A 14,029-nucleotide genomic window follows, 5' to 3' on the forward strand; every position below is an offset into this window, starting at 1 on the left:
ACAGCAGCATCTCAGAAACGAAGCAGAAAGGTTAGGGCCATTTGGAAACCCACGTGGCTCCTGATGAGGGTCTCCCTGATGAGCAGAATGACTATGTGTATGGATGAAGGCCTGTTAGCTGGATGCTCATCGATGTTTACACTTCAGGTGCATGAAACCAGACACTGAAACTGTTCATTAAAAATTCCTACATTCAGGCAGACAAAGGAGAATCATTTCAAAAGCTCGGTAATGAATGTACAAGTGGGCACGAGTTATCTTGTCAAACACAATAATCGTGAGCAAACTCAAACGGCTGTTACTTGTTTTATTTGATTTTCACCTGATTCTGAAACCTTGACAACAGGCCTCTATTCTGTAGCATGCAGGTTTTCTGGGTTCCAGAGCCCAGTCTTTCACATAATGATGTGCTCTGGCCATAGGTGGTAGAATGACTTGCAGGTGCACGAGGGCAACCAATCAGAGCTTGCCCAGTCTCCAATCAGTTTTGTCTCAAAAGGCAGCCCACCAAAAGCCATTGAAATGAAAGTCATAGTTTCCCTAGTTACCTGATGGATCCCAGGTCAGTGAAAACAAATTTTCCATTATAGAAGCACCCCAGGGTCTGGAAGGAAATGTACCACTTTGTGTAGTAAGCAGTTTTATGACTTCTCTTCACTTTTATCCCACCTCTTTTTGGGTGAATCTGTATTCACTATTTTAAAAGAATTTTGAAAGTCATTTTAACCAGACATCTCGCCAATATAATTTTGGGTTTTTCTGCATGGGGATATGATTGGACTGATGAGATGTCCAACACAGATATAGGCAGTAGGAACTGATTTTTATCCATTACAGATTTATAGTATACAGTGTTAGTAACTGCTCTCTGCTCCTTGATGGCCCTTCTCAAATAACCTTTTGGACCATCTATCTTATTTCTCACAGCAAATATTCATCCCTATTTTCTCTCTTATCCCCCAATGCTTGTAGCTCAACAGTCTAATGCAGCTCCCTTGTGACATCTAGCATCAACTTCAAACACTTTAGACTGACACTTAAGGCTCTCTATAATCTGGCACAACTTGTCTTTTCAAACTTTATTCTTTAGCGGTCCTCTTGATTGAATTTGGAAGAGCTACTACTAACTCTTCAAAGATCTTGACATTCTATCTTCTGACAATCTTTCTGGAATATACTCCATCCTTAATTTCACCTCTCAGACCACCCCAATCCCAACCTCCTGAAGAGGAAGGTCATCTCCTTTGAAGGATTATTTTAGGGATCAAATGAGAGATTTGTAAGAAACACTTACCTCAGTATCTGGCACATAGTAGGTTCTATATAACTACTAATTCCCCTAACCCTTTAACCTTTCCTACTCCCTTCAGTTACAGTTATTGATGAACAATCTCCTTTAACCCCGCAGTAAATATTTATTAAACTTCAACTGTATGATGGGCATAAGACTAGATGATAAGAATACAAATACAAAGACTATCTTTGCAAGTTACCTCATATTTATTTCTCTGATGGTCTCATGTAAAGACATGTTGTTTCCACCAATAGAACATACTTTCCTTGAAAGCAGACTGGGTTTTTTTTTCCATCTCTGGATGCCCAAGGTTCTGAACACTTTAAACAATTAATAATTTGCTGAATTCAGTGGAATGGCTCAGCCTTTTACTTCATTCAGAAGATGACAGCATTTGATGTGTTTCCTGAGTTGCCCTCCTCCATTTAAAATAAAACAAAACTCAGCTTCATCACCTACTCTCTTTTCCCTTCCTCTGATTACAGAATACAGGTTAATACTTCTACATGGGCTTTTAATCCCTTTCTTTCCTTCCTCTTCTAAGATTTTGTTCAAAGTACCATCTCCCCTCCTGATCCCCACACTCATGCATCTCCTCTCTCTCCTCTTCATTTTTGTTCTTTCCCATCTATTGAAAAATATGATCATCCTCACAGTCCTAAAATTAGCCTTTCCTCCATGCTTCCACTTCACTCAGCTACTGCCCTTCACTGCTAAATGGAAAAGGGGAGAGATAAAGAGGAGAGAGATACTCCTGTTTCTTACTACCCATTCTTTCTCAGTCTCATTGCTATCTGGCTTTCTTCCCTAACACTTCCATGAATGGTAGTTGCCAATAATATCCCAGTAATCAGAATCTAATAACTAATTTTACTCGTTATTATTCTTAACCATTCTATGAATATTAACAACATTTGACCATCCCCTCCTATGGCATACTCTTTCCTCCTTTGTCTTCAGAAATGGGACATTCTCTTATTTCTCTTCCTTCATGGGATTATAGGATATGGATCTGGGAGGAGCCTCTGAGATCACCACACCCAACCCTGCCTCATTTTATAAATGACAAAACTAAGACCTAGGGAAGCTAAATGGTTTGCTTAAGGAAGTAAATGCCAAAGCTGGGCTATGAATCCAAGTTGTCTAACTTCAAATACAATGCTTTTTTTCATTTTATTGCACTGTAACCCTATCTCCTTCAATGATATCTTCTTCAGTTAAGTGTGGATATTCCCCCAAGAGTTTGTCCTTGTCCTTCTTCTCTTCCTCTCTCTCTCCTTGACCCTCCATCCTTCTTCTTCCCTTTTCTTCTCCCTTTTACCTTTCCATTCTTCTCCTTTCACTTATCTCTCTTTCTCTTTTTTTCTCTTCTCTTACTCTCTCAATCTCTCATCTGTCTCTGTCTCTGTCCCTGTCTTACACAAACACATACACATTCTCTCTCTCTCTCTCTCTCTCTCTCTCTCTCTCTCTCTCTCTCTCTCTCAAGACTTCTTTTGCAGGTGACTGCATTTTAAGTCTTGATCTCTCTTTTGAATACAAGGTCATGTCCAAGTCCATAAGTGAATATATCCACTACATGACTCACTTAAATTCAAGTTTTAAATTAAATTTAAATTAAATAAAGATAATAAACAACAAATATTTATTTATATATTGTCATATTTATATAATATGCAGATTATATAAATATAATAATATAATATATAAATCATACATAAATAAAAATTAAAATTAATTAAATTTAAATAAATAAAGACCCTTAAATTCAAGAAATAAGTACATTATCTTTCCCTCTAAAGTGCCTCTTTCTCTGATTTAACAATTCTTGTTTTGGGCCCCACCACTCATCTAACTTTCATGTTAGAAACCTTGGAATTCCCTCTGGTTATTCTCTTTCCCTCATTCTAATAACCCATGATTACAGTAAGTTGCAATGAATCCACCCCCACAGCATCTCTTATATCCCTCCCTTCCTCTCTATTTCCAGTGCCAGAACTCTAATACAGCTCATCATTATTAGCTACCTTAAATGTTGCATCAGCCACCGAATAAGTCTCCTTCCCTCCACTCTTTCCACGCTACATCTTTCATTCTACTGGCAAACTAGTCTTTCCTGTGCTTAACTCTGGTCATATATTTGGTGCTCAAAAACCATTATTGGTTCCCTGTTTTCTGCCATTTAAAGTTTAAGTATTTTCCAGACATTTAAAACCCTCTATAACCTGGCATTGTCCTTCCCTTCCATTCTTATCTCATTCCCCTACCTTACATACACACTTTCCTTCAGCCAAACTGGACTACACTGTGGCCTCCAAACATGACCTTTACTTCCCTGCCTTCATGCTTTGGGGCTGTGCATTCCTTGATGCCTAGAGTAGACTGTAGACCATTCACATGTAGAATTCCTACCTATCCTTTAAAAGCCAATTCAAGTACTATCTTCTCCATGATGCCTTATCTGATACATTAGTGACCTTCCTCCTCAGGCCTCATATAGTGTTGGTTTTTGATCATATAGTAATTATTATGTAACTTTTGTATTATCATTATTAGTGCTTGTGTTTTCTTCCCCGCTGGACAACAAGTAGAACCTTGTCTTACTGGAACTTCTAGCAACCAGCACAATACTTTGCACAGGAGTAGGTATTTGATAATGCTTTGAAAGGATGGAATGAATGGATTTATCCATGTGGTTTACTTAAGCTGGATGTTGGAAATGATGCCAACCAATTATGTAGATTCATTGCTCTGATAGTCTACTGAACATGACAACTCATTTGAACTGGAAGTTTCTTAAATTCAGAGCTACTTGGTGCAGGCATCGGGTGAAAGTTGATCCCTAGTGATACCTGGCAATAGAACTTCCTTAATTTCCCTTGGGAAAGTGTTCGTGGGATAGTAAGGGAGTTATATGAAAGATAGCAGCATTGTTGTGATTACTGACCACTGGGATAGGAAGAGTATAGGAGTAAGCAAGGTATTCAAATCAGGGAAATCAGAAATATGAGAACTCTATTTCAGAGTCACTTTGCATCTGAGATACAAGATTGGGAATCTTAGTCTTTTGTTGATTTATTGAATGGAGCTATTTAAAGGCATGAAAATTCTGCATATTGGAGAAATGAGGAATTTCACAGGAAAGAGGGGACACTTAGAATTCACCTATTTCAACCCTTTTGTTTTACAGATAAAGAGACTGAGGCTCCCTAGACTTTCCCCCTTCGCTCATTTTGTGACTAGAGCCAGGACTAGAATCCAGGTCTCCTGTCTCCTAGTCCAGGATACTTTCTCCTATACCACATTGCCTATCAAATGATACTCTAGACCTTGACAGTCTTTTCTAACATTGCTACTATGGGAAAATCTCTTCCAAAATTCCATGTGGAACAGACAGAAATATATTCCACATGGCCTCAGGCCCAGGGATAAAAATTCCTGTAGTGGAGATTTATCCTCTCCTTCTCACTCATTTTCTCAAGAGCACCAGCAAAAGACTCTCTAGGGGAATCAGTTAATAAGCATGTATTAAGGGTCTACTTATTAAGCACTGTGGATACAAAGAAAGACGAAAAGAAAGTCCCTGTCTTAAGAAGCTCCCAATCTAATAAGGCAGACAATATACAGACAACTATGTACAACTGATATATGTACACAGAATAAGTAGGAAATAATCAACAGAGGAAAGTAAATACTATGTATAGGGTGGTAGAAGGACAGGAGAGAGGAGAAGGTGGGATCTGGGTGATTCTATACCACCTATTACTGTTGGATATGATGGTGACAAACTCTCTTAGGAAGCCTCCAATAGATGTTGGGCCAAGGAAGGTGGAGGCTTCAAGAAGGAGAAGACCTTGGTCTTGAAGAGCTCTAACTCCCTCCCAGTTTCCTGGCCTATGTTATATACCCCGTCAACTAGCACTTGTTTATTTTTTTTTAAGTTGTCTAAGAGTGCTGGCAATTGAAGTCAGTAAGAACTGTGTTCAAGGCCCACCTCTCTTAGTACTTTTTAAGACCAGAAGTTTTAGAGAAGAGACCTGTATGGTAGAAGGGATTTCCTCTTCCAGAAGCACCTGATATCAATGAAAGGACAACAGCTATCCCTATCTTACCACAGTCACATAGGGATATTTTCCTTGCTCTTACTCTCTCATCAAGACAGGAAGTTTTCTCTCATAACAAGGAAGCCAACCAGCATTCTGACAACATATGAGTACTCCATATCTATTATCTTCTATCTTTCCAATGAAAAGAGAAAGGTGGCAGTCACTTTTTTAAAAAATAAGCTTTGATTTCTTCATTTGTGAAACACTTTTCACATAAGTCATAGAGATTAGACCTGTGATTTCATTAAAGAACTCCTGGGTGAGGAAATGGCCTCCTCCAAAGCAGATCAGTTTCTTCTCTAGAATCTTAGAGAGTTGTCCAGAATAGGTCACTGAGACCCTAAGTGAATTCTCCAGAGGTATAAGCCAGAGACAGCACTTGAACCAACAACTTCCTGACTCTACAGCCAGCTCTTTAACCATTTATCCATGTTATAGAAGAGAGAGAAATATGGGTGTGATTTTATGAGCTACTTGCTTAAAAAAAGCACAATTTTTTTTTTTTGTGGGGAGGGAGGTAATGTGACTGGCAAGCATCTGAGAAACCTTATTTAACTATTATTGAGGAAAAGTTGATNATTATATAAATATAATAATATAATATATAAATCATACATAAATAAAAATTAAAATTAATTAAATTTAAATAAATAAAGACCCTTAAATTCAAGAAATAAGTACATTATCTTTCCCTCTAAAGTGCCTCTTTCTCTGATTTAACAATTCTTGTTTTGGGCCCCACCACTCATCTAACTTTCATGTTAGAAACCTTGGAATTCCCTCTGGTTATTCTCTTTCCCTCATTCTAATAACCCATGATTACAGTAAGTTGCAATGAATCCACCCCCACAGCATCTCTTATATCCCTCCCTTCCTCTCTATTTCCAGTGCCAGAACTCTAATACAGCTCATCATTATTAGCTACCTTAAATGTTGCATCAGCCACCGAATAAGTCTCCTTCCCTCCACTCTTTCCACGCTACATCTTTCATTCTACTGGCAAACTAGTCTTTCCTGTGCTTAACTCTGGTCATATATTTGGTGCTCAAAAACCATTATTGGTTCCCTGTTTTCTGCCATTTAAAGTTTAAGTATTTTCCAGACATTTAAAACCCTCTATAACCTGGCATTGTCCTTCCCTTCCATTCTTATCTCATTCCCCTACCTTACATACACACTTTCCTTCAGCCAAACTGGACTACACTGTGGCCTCCAAACATGACCTTTACTTCCCTGCCTTCATGCTTTGGGGCTGTGCATTCCTTGATGCCTAGAGTAGACTGTAGACCATTCACATGTAGAATTCCTACCTATCCTTTAAAAGCCAATTCAAGTACTATCTTCTCCATGATGCCTTATCTGATACATTAGTGACCTTCCTCCTCAGGCCTCATATAGTGTTGGTTTTTGATCATATAGTAATTATTATGTAACTTTTGTATTATCATTATTAGTGCTTGTGTTTTCTTCCCCGCTGGACAACAAGTAGAACCTTGTCTTACTGGAACTTCTAGCAACCAGCACAATACTTTGCACAGGAGTAGGTATTTGATAATGCTTTGAAAGGATGGAATGAATGGATTTATCCATGTGGTTTACTTAAGCTGGATGTTGGAAATGATGCCAACCAATTATGTAGATTCATTGCTCTGATAGTCTACTGAACATGACAACTCATTTGAACTGGAAGTTTCTTAAATTCAGAGCTACTTGGTGCAGGCATCGGGTGAAAGTTGATCCCTAGTGATACCTGGCAATAGAACTTCCTTAATTTCCCTTGGGAAAGTGTTCGTGGGATAGTAAGGGAGTTATATGAAAGATAGCAGCATTGTTGTGATTACTGACCACTGGGATAGGAAGAGTATAGGAGTAAGCAAGGTATTCAAATCAGGGAAATCAGAAATATGAGAACTCTATTTCAGAGTCACTTTGCATCTGAGATACAAGATTGGGAATCTTAGTCTTTTGTTGATTTATTGAATGGAGCTATTTAAAGGCATGAAAATTCTGCATATTGGAGAAATGAGGAATTTCACAGGAAAGAGGGGACACTTAGAATTCACCTATTTCAACCCTTTTGTTTTACAGATAAAGAGACTGAGGCTCCCTAGACTTTCCCCCTTCGCTCATTTTGTGACTAGAGCCAGGACTAGAATCCAGGTCTCCTGTCTCCTAGTCCAGGATACTTTCTCCTATACCACATTGCCTATCAAATGATACTCTAGACCTTGACAGTCTTTTCTAACATTGCTACTATGGGAAAATCTCTTCCAAAATTCCATGTGGAACAGACAGAAATATATTCCACATGGCCTCAGGCCCAGGGATAAAAATTCCTGTAGTGGAGATTTATCCTCTCCTTCTCACTCATTTTCTCAAGAGCACCAGCAAAAGACTCTCTAGGGGAATCAGTTAATAAGCATGTATTAAGGGTCTACTTATTAAGCACTGTGGATACAAAGAAAGACGAAAAGAAAGTCCCTGTCTTAAGAAGCTCCCAATCTAATAAGGCAGACAATATACAGACAACTATGTACAACTGATATATGTACACAGAATAAGTAGGAAATAATCAACAGAGGAAAGTAAATACTATGTATAGGGTGGTAGAAGGACAGGAGAGAGGAGAAGGTGGGATCTGGGTGATTCTATACCACCTATTACTGTTGGATATGATGGTGACAAACTCTCTTAGGAAGCCTCCAATAGATGTTGGGCCAAGGAAGGTGGAGGCTTCAAGAAGGAGAAGACCTTGGTCTTGAAGAGCTCTAACTCCCTCCCAGTTTCCTGGCCTATGTTATATACCCCGTCAACTAGCACTTGTTTATTTTTTTTTAAGTTGTCTAAGAGTGCTGGCAATTGAAGTCAGTAAGAACTGTGTTCAAGGCCCACCTCTCTTAGTACTTTTTAAGACCAGAAGTTTTAGAGAAGAGACCTGTATGGTAGAAGGGATTTCCTCTTCCAGAAGCACCTGATATCAATGAAAGGACAACAGCTATCCCTATCTTACCACAGTCACATAGGGATATTTTCCTTGCTCTTACTCTCTCATCAAGACAGGAAGTTTTCTCTCATAACAAGGAAGCCAACCAGCATTCTGACAACATATGAGTACTCCATATCTATTATCTTCTATCTTTCCAATGAAAAGAGAAAGGTGGCAGTCACTTTTTTAAAAAATAAGCTTTGATTTCTTCATTTGTGAAACACTTTTCACATAAGTCATAGAGATTAGACCTGTGATTTCATTAAAGAACTCCTGGGTGAGGAAATGGCCTCCTCCAAAGCAGATCAGTTTCTTCTCTAGAATCTTAGAGAGTTGTCCAGAATAGGTCACTGAGACCCTAAGTGAATTCTCCAGAGGTATATGCCAGAGACAGCACTTGAACCAACAACTTCCTGACTCTACAGCCAGCTCTTTAACCATTTATCCATGTTATAAAAGAGAGAGAAATATGGGTGTGATTTTATGAGCTACTTGCTTAAAAAAAGCACAATTTTTTTTTTTTTTGTGGGGAGGGAGGTAATGTGACTGGCAAGCATCTGAGAAACCTTATTTAACTATTATTGAGGAAAAGTTGATAACCTTGAGGGTAACTAAATGAATATCTATGAAAAATCATGGATGGATTGTGATCTGTGGTCACTGAAGGAAAGACTCCCAATGATGAGATCACAGACCTAGGAAAAGGTCCACCCTCAGTCTGGGTCTTATTGAGTGTCCCTTGGGCACCAGCTCTTTCTCAGAACTGATCCTAGAACCCCTTGCCATTGGCCCAGACCTTGCTCCTTTACTTCATTTAAACACCTTGCTGATTTCTAACTCCTGCCTTCTTTCTCCCTGAATCTATTGGGCACCCTGGATTCAGAGATGTGAGAGATTTGCCAGCTTCATCCTTAAATATTTTTTCCTTTCTTTGACCACTGCCACAGCTGGATGCCTTTTCTACCCTTGACAATATTGTGATACAGTAGAGAGAGAGCATCTGTAAAATGAGGGGATTAGGGTCTTTGTGGCCTCTTCTTGTCCTATAACCATGATATTATATTCACACACTCACATAAACACACATGGCACAAAAGAGTCATGAGCAGAAACAGAAAACATAGAGATGCAACTATTAAAAACTGCATAGGAAAGAATCTTATTCAGCTGGGGCTAAATGGTTACCCTAGCTCGCTAAACTATCCTAAGCTAATTAAAATTCTTGGACCAAATCCCCAGCCTCCATTTTTTTTCTGGGTCCCTAGAGCTAAACCTAACTCAGCTGTCTATCTCTATTCCTACCCAAGCCAAGAATGTCTCCTCTATAGAAAGCTGACATTTTCAAACTTGCCCCCTTCTCCCCTGCTGCTCCCCAGGGTAGTCAGAGTCTAGGCCTTTCTCAAACTCAGAAGCACAATGCATTCATCAGCTCCTAATCATTGTACTCGTCATTTCTGTGGGGGCTTCTTGCTTCATTAGCCATTCCCAGACTGGGGACCCTTCCTGAGCGGAGAGGCCAAATCTCTGAAATCCACTCCTCAACACTAACTTGCTCAGCGACTTTTCTTTAACCCCAACCAAGGCATGCGTTGCCCTAAAAACACAATACAACAACCTTTTGAAAGTAAACAGATATCCCCTTTCTCACAGATTATTTTATTCTGTTCTTCTAAGATTTTGTGTGACGTTAATACCAAGCACTCCCTTCCCCATCCACAAAGAGAAATGTGCTGTATTGACCAAACTCCTCAACTTGTCCAGTTAAAAACGTAGTCGCTTGCAGTCCTTTGGCCAAAGGGAACTTGGGGAAGAAAGGGAAAAAAAGAGGGATGCTCGTCTGTCCATCTTGCCATCTCTCGAGATCAGCCTTAAGGAGCTTCTGGTAAAACATTAATCCTCAAGGCTCGCCTTTATTCCTTCCATGTGTCCATGTGCAGAGTTCAGAAACGAAAGGGCATTGCCTCTATCTCCAGCGAGCCTCTCCATAAATGAAGATTCCCTTGGTTTGGAGTTGAATGTGGTAATGCTTTAATTCACACGCCGTTTGTCATCGAGTTCAGTTCAGTGAATAAAGATAATTGTACAACACTGTATATTTTTACTCTACCCAGCCCCTCTCATGAGGGGAGAGCTCAGCCTGGCTCCATTGGTTTGCCTCTTTTTTTTTCTTTTCCTCAGCTGACCAAATTGAAACGTGTGGGTTTCCAGGATTAAAGAACACTAGTGCATTAAACGGGAAACAAACCTCTCCAAAATCACAAGGTACTGGAAGTTTTAAAAGTCTGTTTTCTTACCATCACTCTCCTCATGCCTTTCCTGCTTCTTTTTTTTTCCTCCTTTGTGTGCTCGTTTTCTCCCCTCCGGGGAGGCATTCAGCTCAGTGGGTTATGTAACTGTGACTTGACACTGCAGCCAGACTACCCGAAGCTTTGGGATTCAGCTTACTGAACTGTGGCAAAGCATGCATTCTCCTTCCCCGCTGCCCATGCCGGTGCTACTGGCTGCTTGGGGGAGCACAGTTAGAGGATAAATAGATGACTTAGGGTTACAGATCAGCTCCACTTAATTCAGTAAGCGGGCGGCTGGGCGGCTCCGCGCCGTTCCCCGTATTGGGAGACGTGCTGAGGACAATACTGTCCTGATCGCTAAAATGAATGGCTCCGAAGGACCAAAATAGGCCACTGGCATGCTAACTCTGGGGCCGGTAGACTTATTTTTCCCCCTCCAGGGAGCAGCCTGGGAAGCTTTGCTAACAATTTCATTGTCCAGAGTACAGGGGCATCCAAGGTTAAGGTGAGTGGATTCCCAAGCTTTTAGGTCCATGCAGGGGGAAGAGTGGGGGGAGGCACTCGGATTCCAAGAGCAGGAAACTCTCGGAACTCTTTCATTCGCTATCATTCTCCTTCCTCGCTGGATGGGAACATTTGGTTAATAACTGGCACTCAAACCAAGAACATCCAGTCTAAACAAGTGCTCTCTTCCGATTTGGACTTTAACGATGGGTTTGTTTGGGGGTTTTTTGGCACAGGAAGGAGGATGCTAGTTGTTTGGGGCTTTTTTAACCCTTACTTTCCACCCTAGAATCAATACTATATATTGGTTCCAAGGCAAAAGAGCAATAAGGGCTAGGCAGTGGGGGTTAAGTGACTTGCCCAGGGTCACACAGCTGGGATGTTTCAAATTTGAACCCAGGACCTCCAGTCTCTAGGCCTGGCTTTCAATCTACTGAGCCACCTAGCAGCCTCCAAGATGTCAAAGTAATTATTTTTAGCTATCTATTCCCCTGAGTAACTGATAGATCTTGATAGTACCTGGTAACCTATCTGACAAATTGTTTCTTTCAGATCTGTGTAGGGATGGAAACTTAGAAATGGTTACTTCCCTCTCCCCCTTTAAAATAGTTTTCTTCTGTGCAATACCAAATAAAACTAAGTCAGAAGTTGAACAATGCTTCTTGTAGGAAGCTGCAACCTGAAGGGCACCACACCTAAATCTTTTTAAAGGAGGGCCTCCTCTGCATGCCTTGTGCTAGGTAATATGTGGCGTAACGTATTTACAAGGTTTCATGGATCCCCAGGTTCTGCACTCCTATGAAATGTGTTCTTTTGTCCATAGTCTGAAAAAGGAAACTTGGGGGAAAGGAGAGAGGAGGGTATGATGGGTGGCAGAGAGAGAAAGCAGTATTAAAATTAGAAAATGAACTCAGTGAAAGAGTCATTCAGTTTAGCGTCATAAGATGTAGGTTCAAAGTCCAGGTCTGCTACATACTATTAGTAAAACATTGGATAAAAACTCTAGGTTCAAATCCTGCTCTGATACTTCCTATTTACATGACCTTGAATAAATCATGTGGCCTCAGGTTCTTCATCTGTAAAATGAGAGTTTTGCACTAGATGCCTTCTGGTTCTGAATCTGAGGATGAATCTAATTCAGTTTATCATGGCAATCAATCTCTCATCACCCCCAACTCCACCTGCAAAGATAGAGGAGCCACGGTCCATTTATTGATATATGAGTAAGATTTCTTGGAGAGCCACGTCTACAACAAATACGTTCATACATACATACATACACACATACACGTTGATATTTCAAATATCATATGGGTCCTTGGAAACTCTCTAGAATTCCTGATTTGGGAAAAGAGGGGAAATCTAAACATCACAAACTAATATCAGCATCGTTATCTTCTACACAAAGTCTTTTCTAACTTCCCCAGACATCAGTACCTCCCCCACCCAGTTAATCTTAATGTATTTATTTTGTATATACTCATATAGGTCCATGTTATCTCCTTCAATCAACCGTAAGCTCCTTAAGAACAAAAACAGCTTTATTTTCTTATCCTCCTTGCTTAGAAATGTGCCTGGCACTTAGTAGACATTTAATAAAAAAAAATGAAGAGCGAACCTCCTTCCAAATTATGAATTGTATGGAAAGTTTCCCTAAAGCTGGATGGACATACAAGGATGGTTTAATGAATTAAGAAACATGAAGGTTCATTCAATTAAGGATTATGGAATGTGACAGATGGCACAGAATTCCTTGGTAAAGTGGGCAGTCACTCCAAGGTCAGCTAAGACTGGCTCCATTTCCAGAGAAAGTCTGAGATCTAGCCTCCCATTGCGTACTACCAGCTAGGTTCTTATAAGAAGCTCATGGATGAATGATACCCACTTTCAGATATTACGTTGAAAAGTTACATAATTCAGTGGCCTGTTAATCCTCCTTTCTCCTCTCCAAAATTGTCCTGAGCATCATCTACCTTGAGCAGCAACTGCCTTCCCCTTGCCTTCTGGGACTGCTGATGCAGCCTGTGCTCATTGAGGATTCCTTCCTTTGCAGGCAGGGCTAAGCTCATAAAACCCCAGCTTGTGGATCTGGGATCCTTATTAGAGAGAAGTGTGTTTGACAGGTTTGGTCATTTAAATGGCCTGTCAGGTGAGCCTTTGATCCCAGTCACTTTCCTTTGTTTGAGAGGAATGCACTCCCAATTGCCAAGAGGCAAAAAATGCACCAAGAGAGAACACATGATCTAAACTGGATGAAGCTTTTATGACCAAACCAGGGAGAAAGTTTTGCTCAGATTCCTAAGCACCCCACACCCCCTCCTTCACATACAGATACTTTAACAACCCACCGAAACAAGAAAAACAGCAGGACTGGCAATCAGAGGGTCTAGGAATCCAAAATCCCTATTACAGCCTTTATTGTAACTCAATTTGTGGCTTGGAACAAGTTATTCTCCCTCCCCGACTCAATTTTCTCATCTATAAAATGGGGGTAATTCATACCTTACGGTGTTGTAAAGGGTCTAGGTTGGTGGGGAGAGGAGGTTGATTAATTAATGTTTACAAAGTTCTTTGAACTTAAAAAAAATCACTCTGTACATTGTTATTATTTTTTACTTTAAGTTCAGGGGTGTGTTTTAACCTGAACCTCTAAGCAGAACTCCTGGTTTGCAAATCCCTGGGAAGGGAAATACAATTTAAGGAATTAACACAGCTCCCAGAGAACAAGAAGGCGTTCACCCAGTAGTCAGTCTCTCTCTCTCTCTCTGTCTCTCTCTCTCTGTCTCTCTCTCTCTGTCTCTCTCTCTCTGTCTCTCTCTCTCTGTCTCTCTCTCTCTCTCTCTCTCTCTCT

At 40.2% G+C, this 14,029-nt stretch overlaps 1 protein-coding gene across 1 annotated transcript in view; it reads left to right on the plus strand.

The window, feature by feature from the left end:
- RORA (RAR related orphan receptor A) overlaps nucleotides 1-14,029 on the plus strand; it is an 897,474-nt gene that overhangs the window by 528,012 nt on the left and 355,433 nt on the right. The window contains exon 2 of the mRNA XM_044665391.1: nucleotides 10,565-10,648. Within this exon, the coding sequence (XP_044521326.1) occupies nucleotides 10,565-10,648 (84 nt within the window). The remainder of the gene's footprint in view (nucleotides 1-10,564; nucleotides 10,649-14,029) is intronic.

This window comes from Gracilinanus agilis, chromosome 2 (assembly GCF_016433145.1).
Source record: "Gracilinanus agilis isolate LMUSP501 chromosome 2, AgileGrace, whole genome shotgun sequence".
Lineage (NCBI taxonomy): Eukaryota > Metazoa > Chordata > Mammalia > Didelphimorphia > Didelphidae > Gracilinanus > Gracilinanus agilis.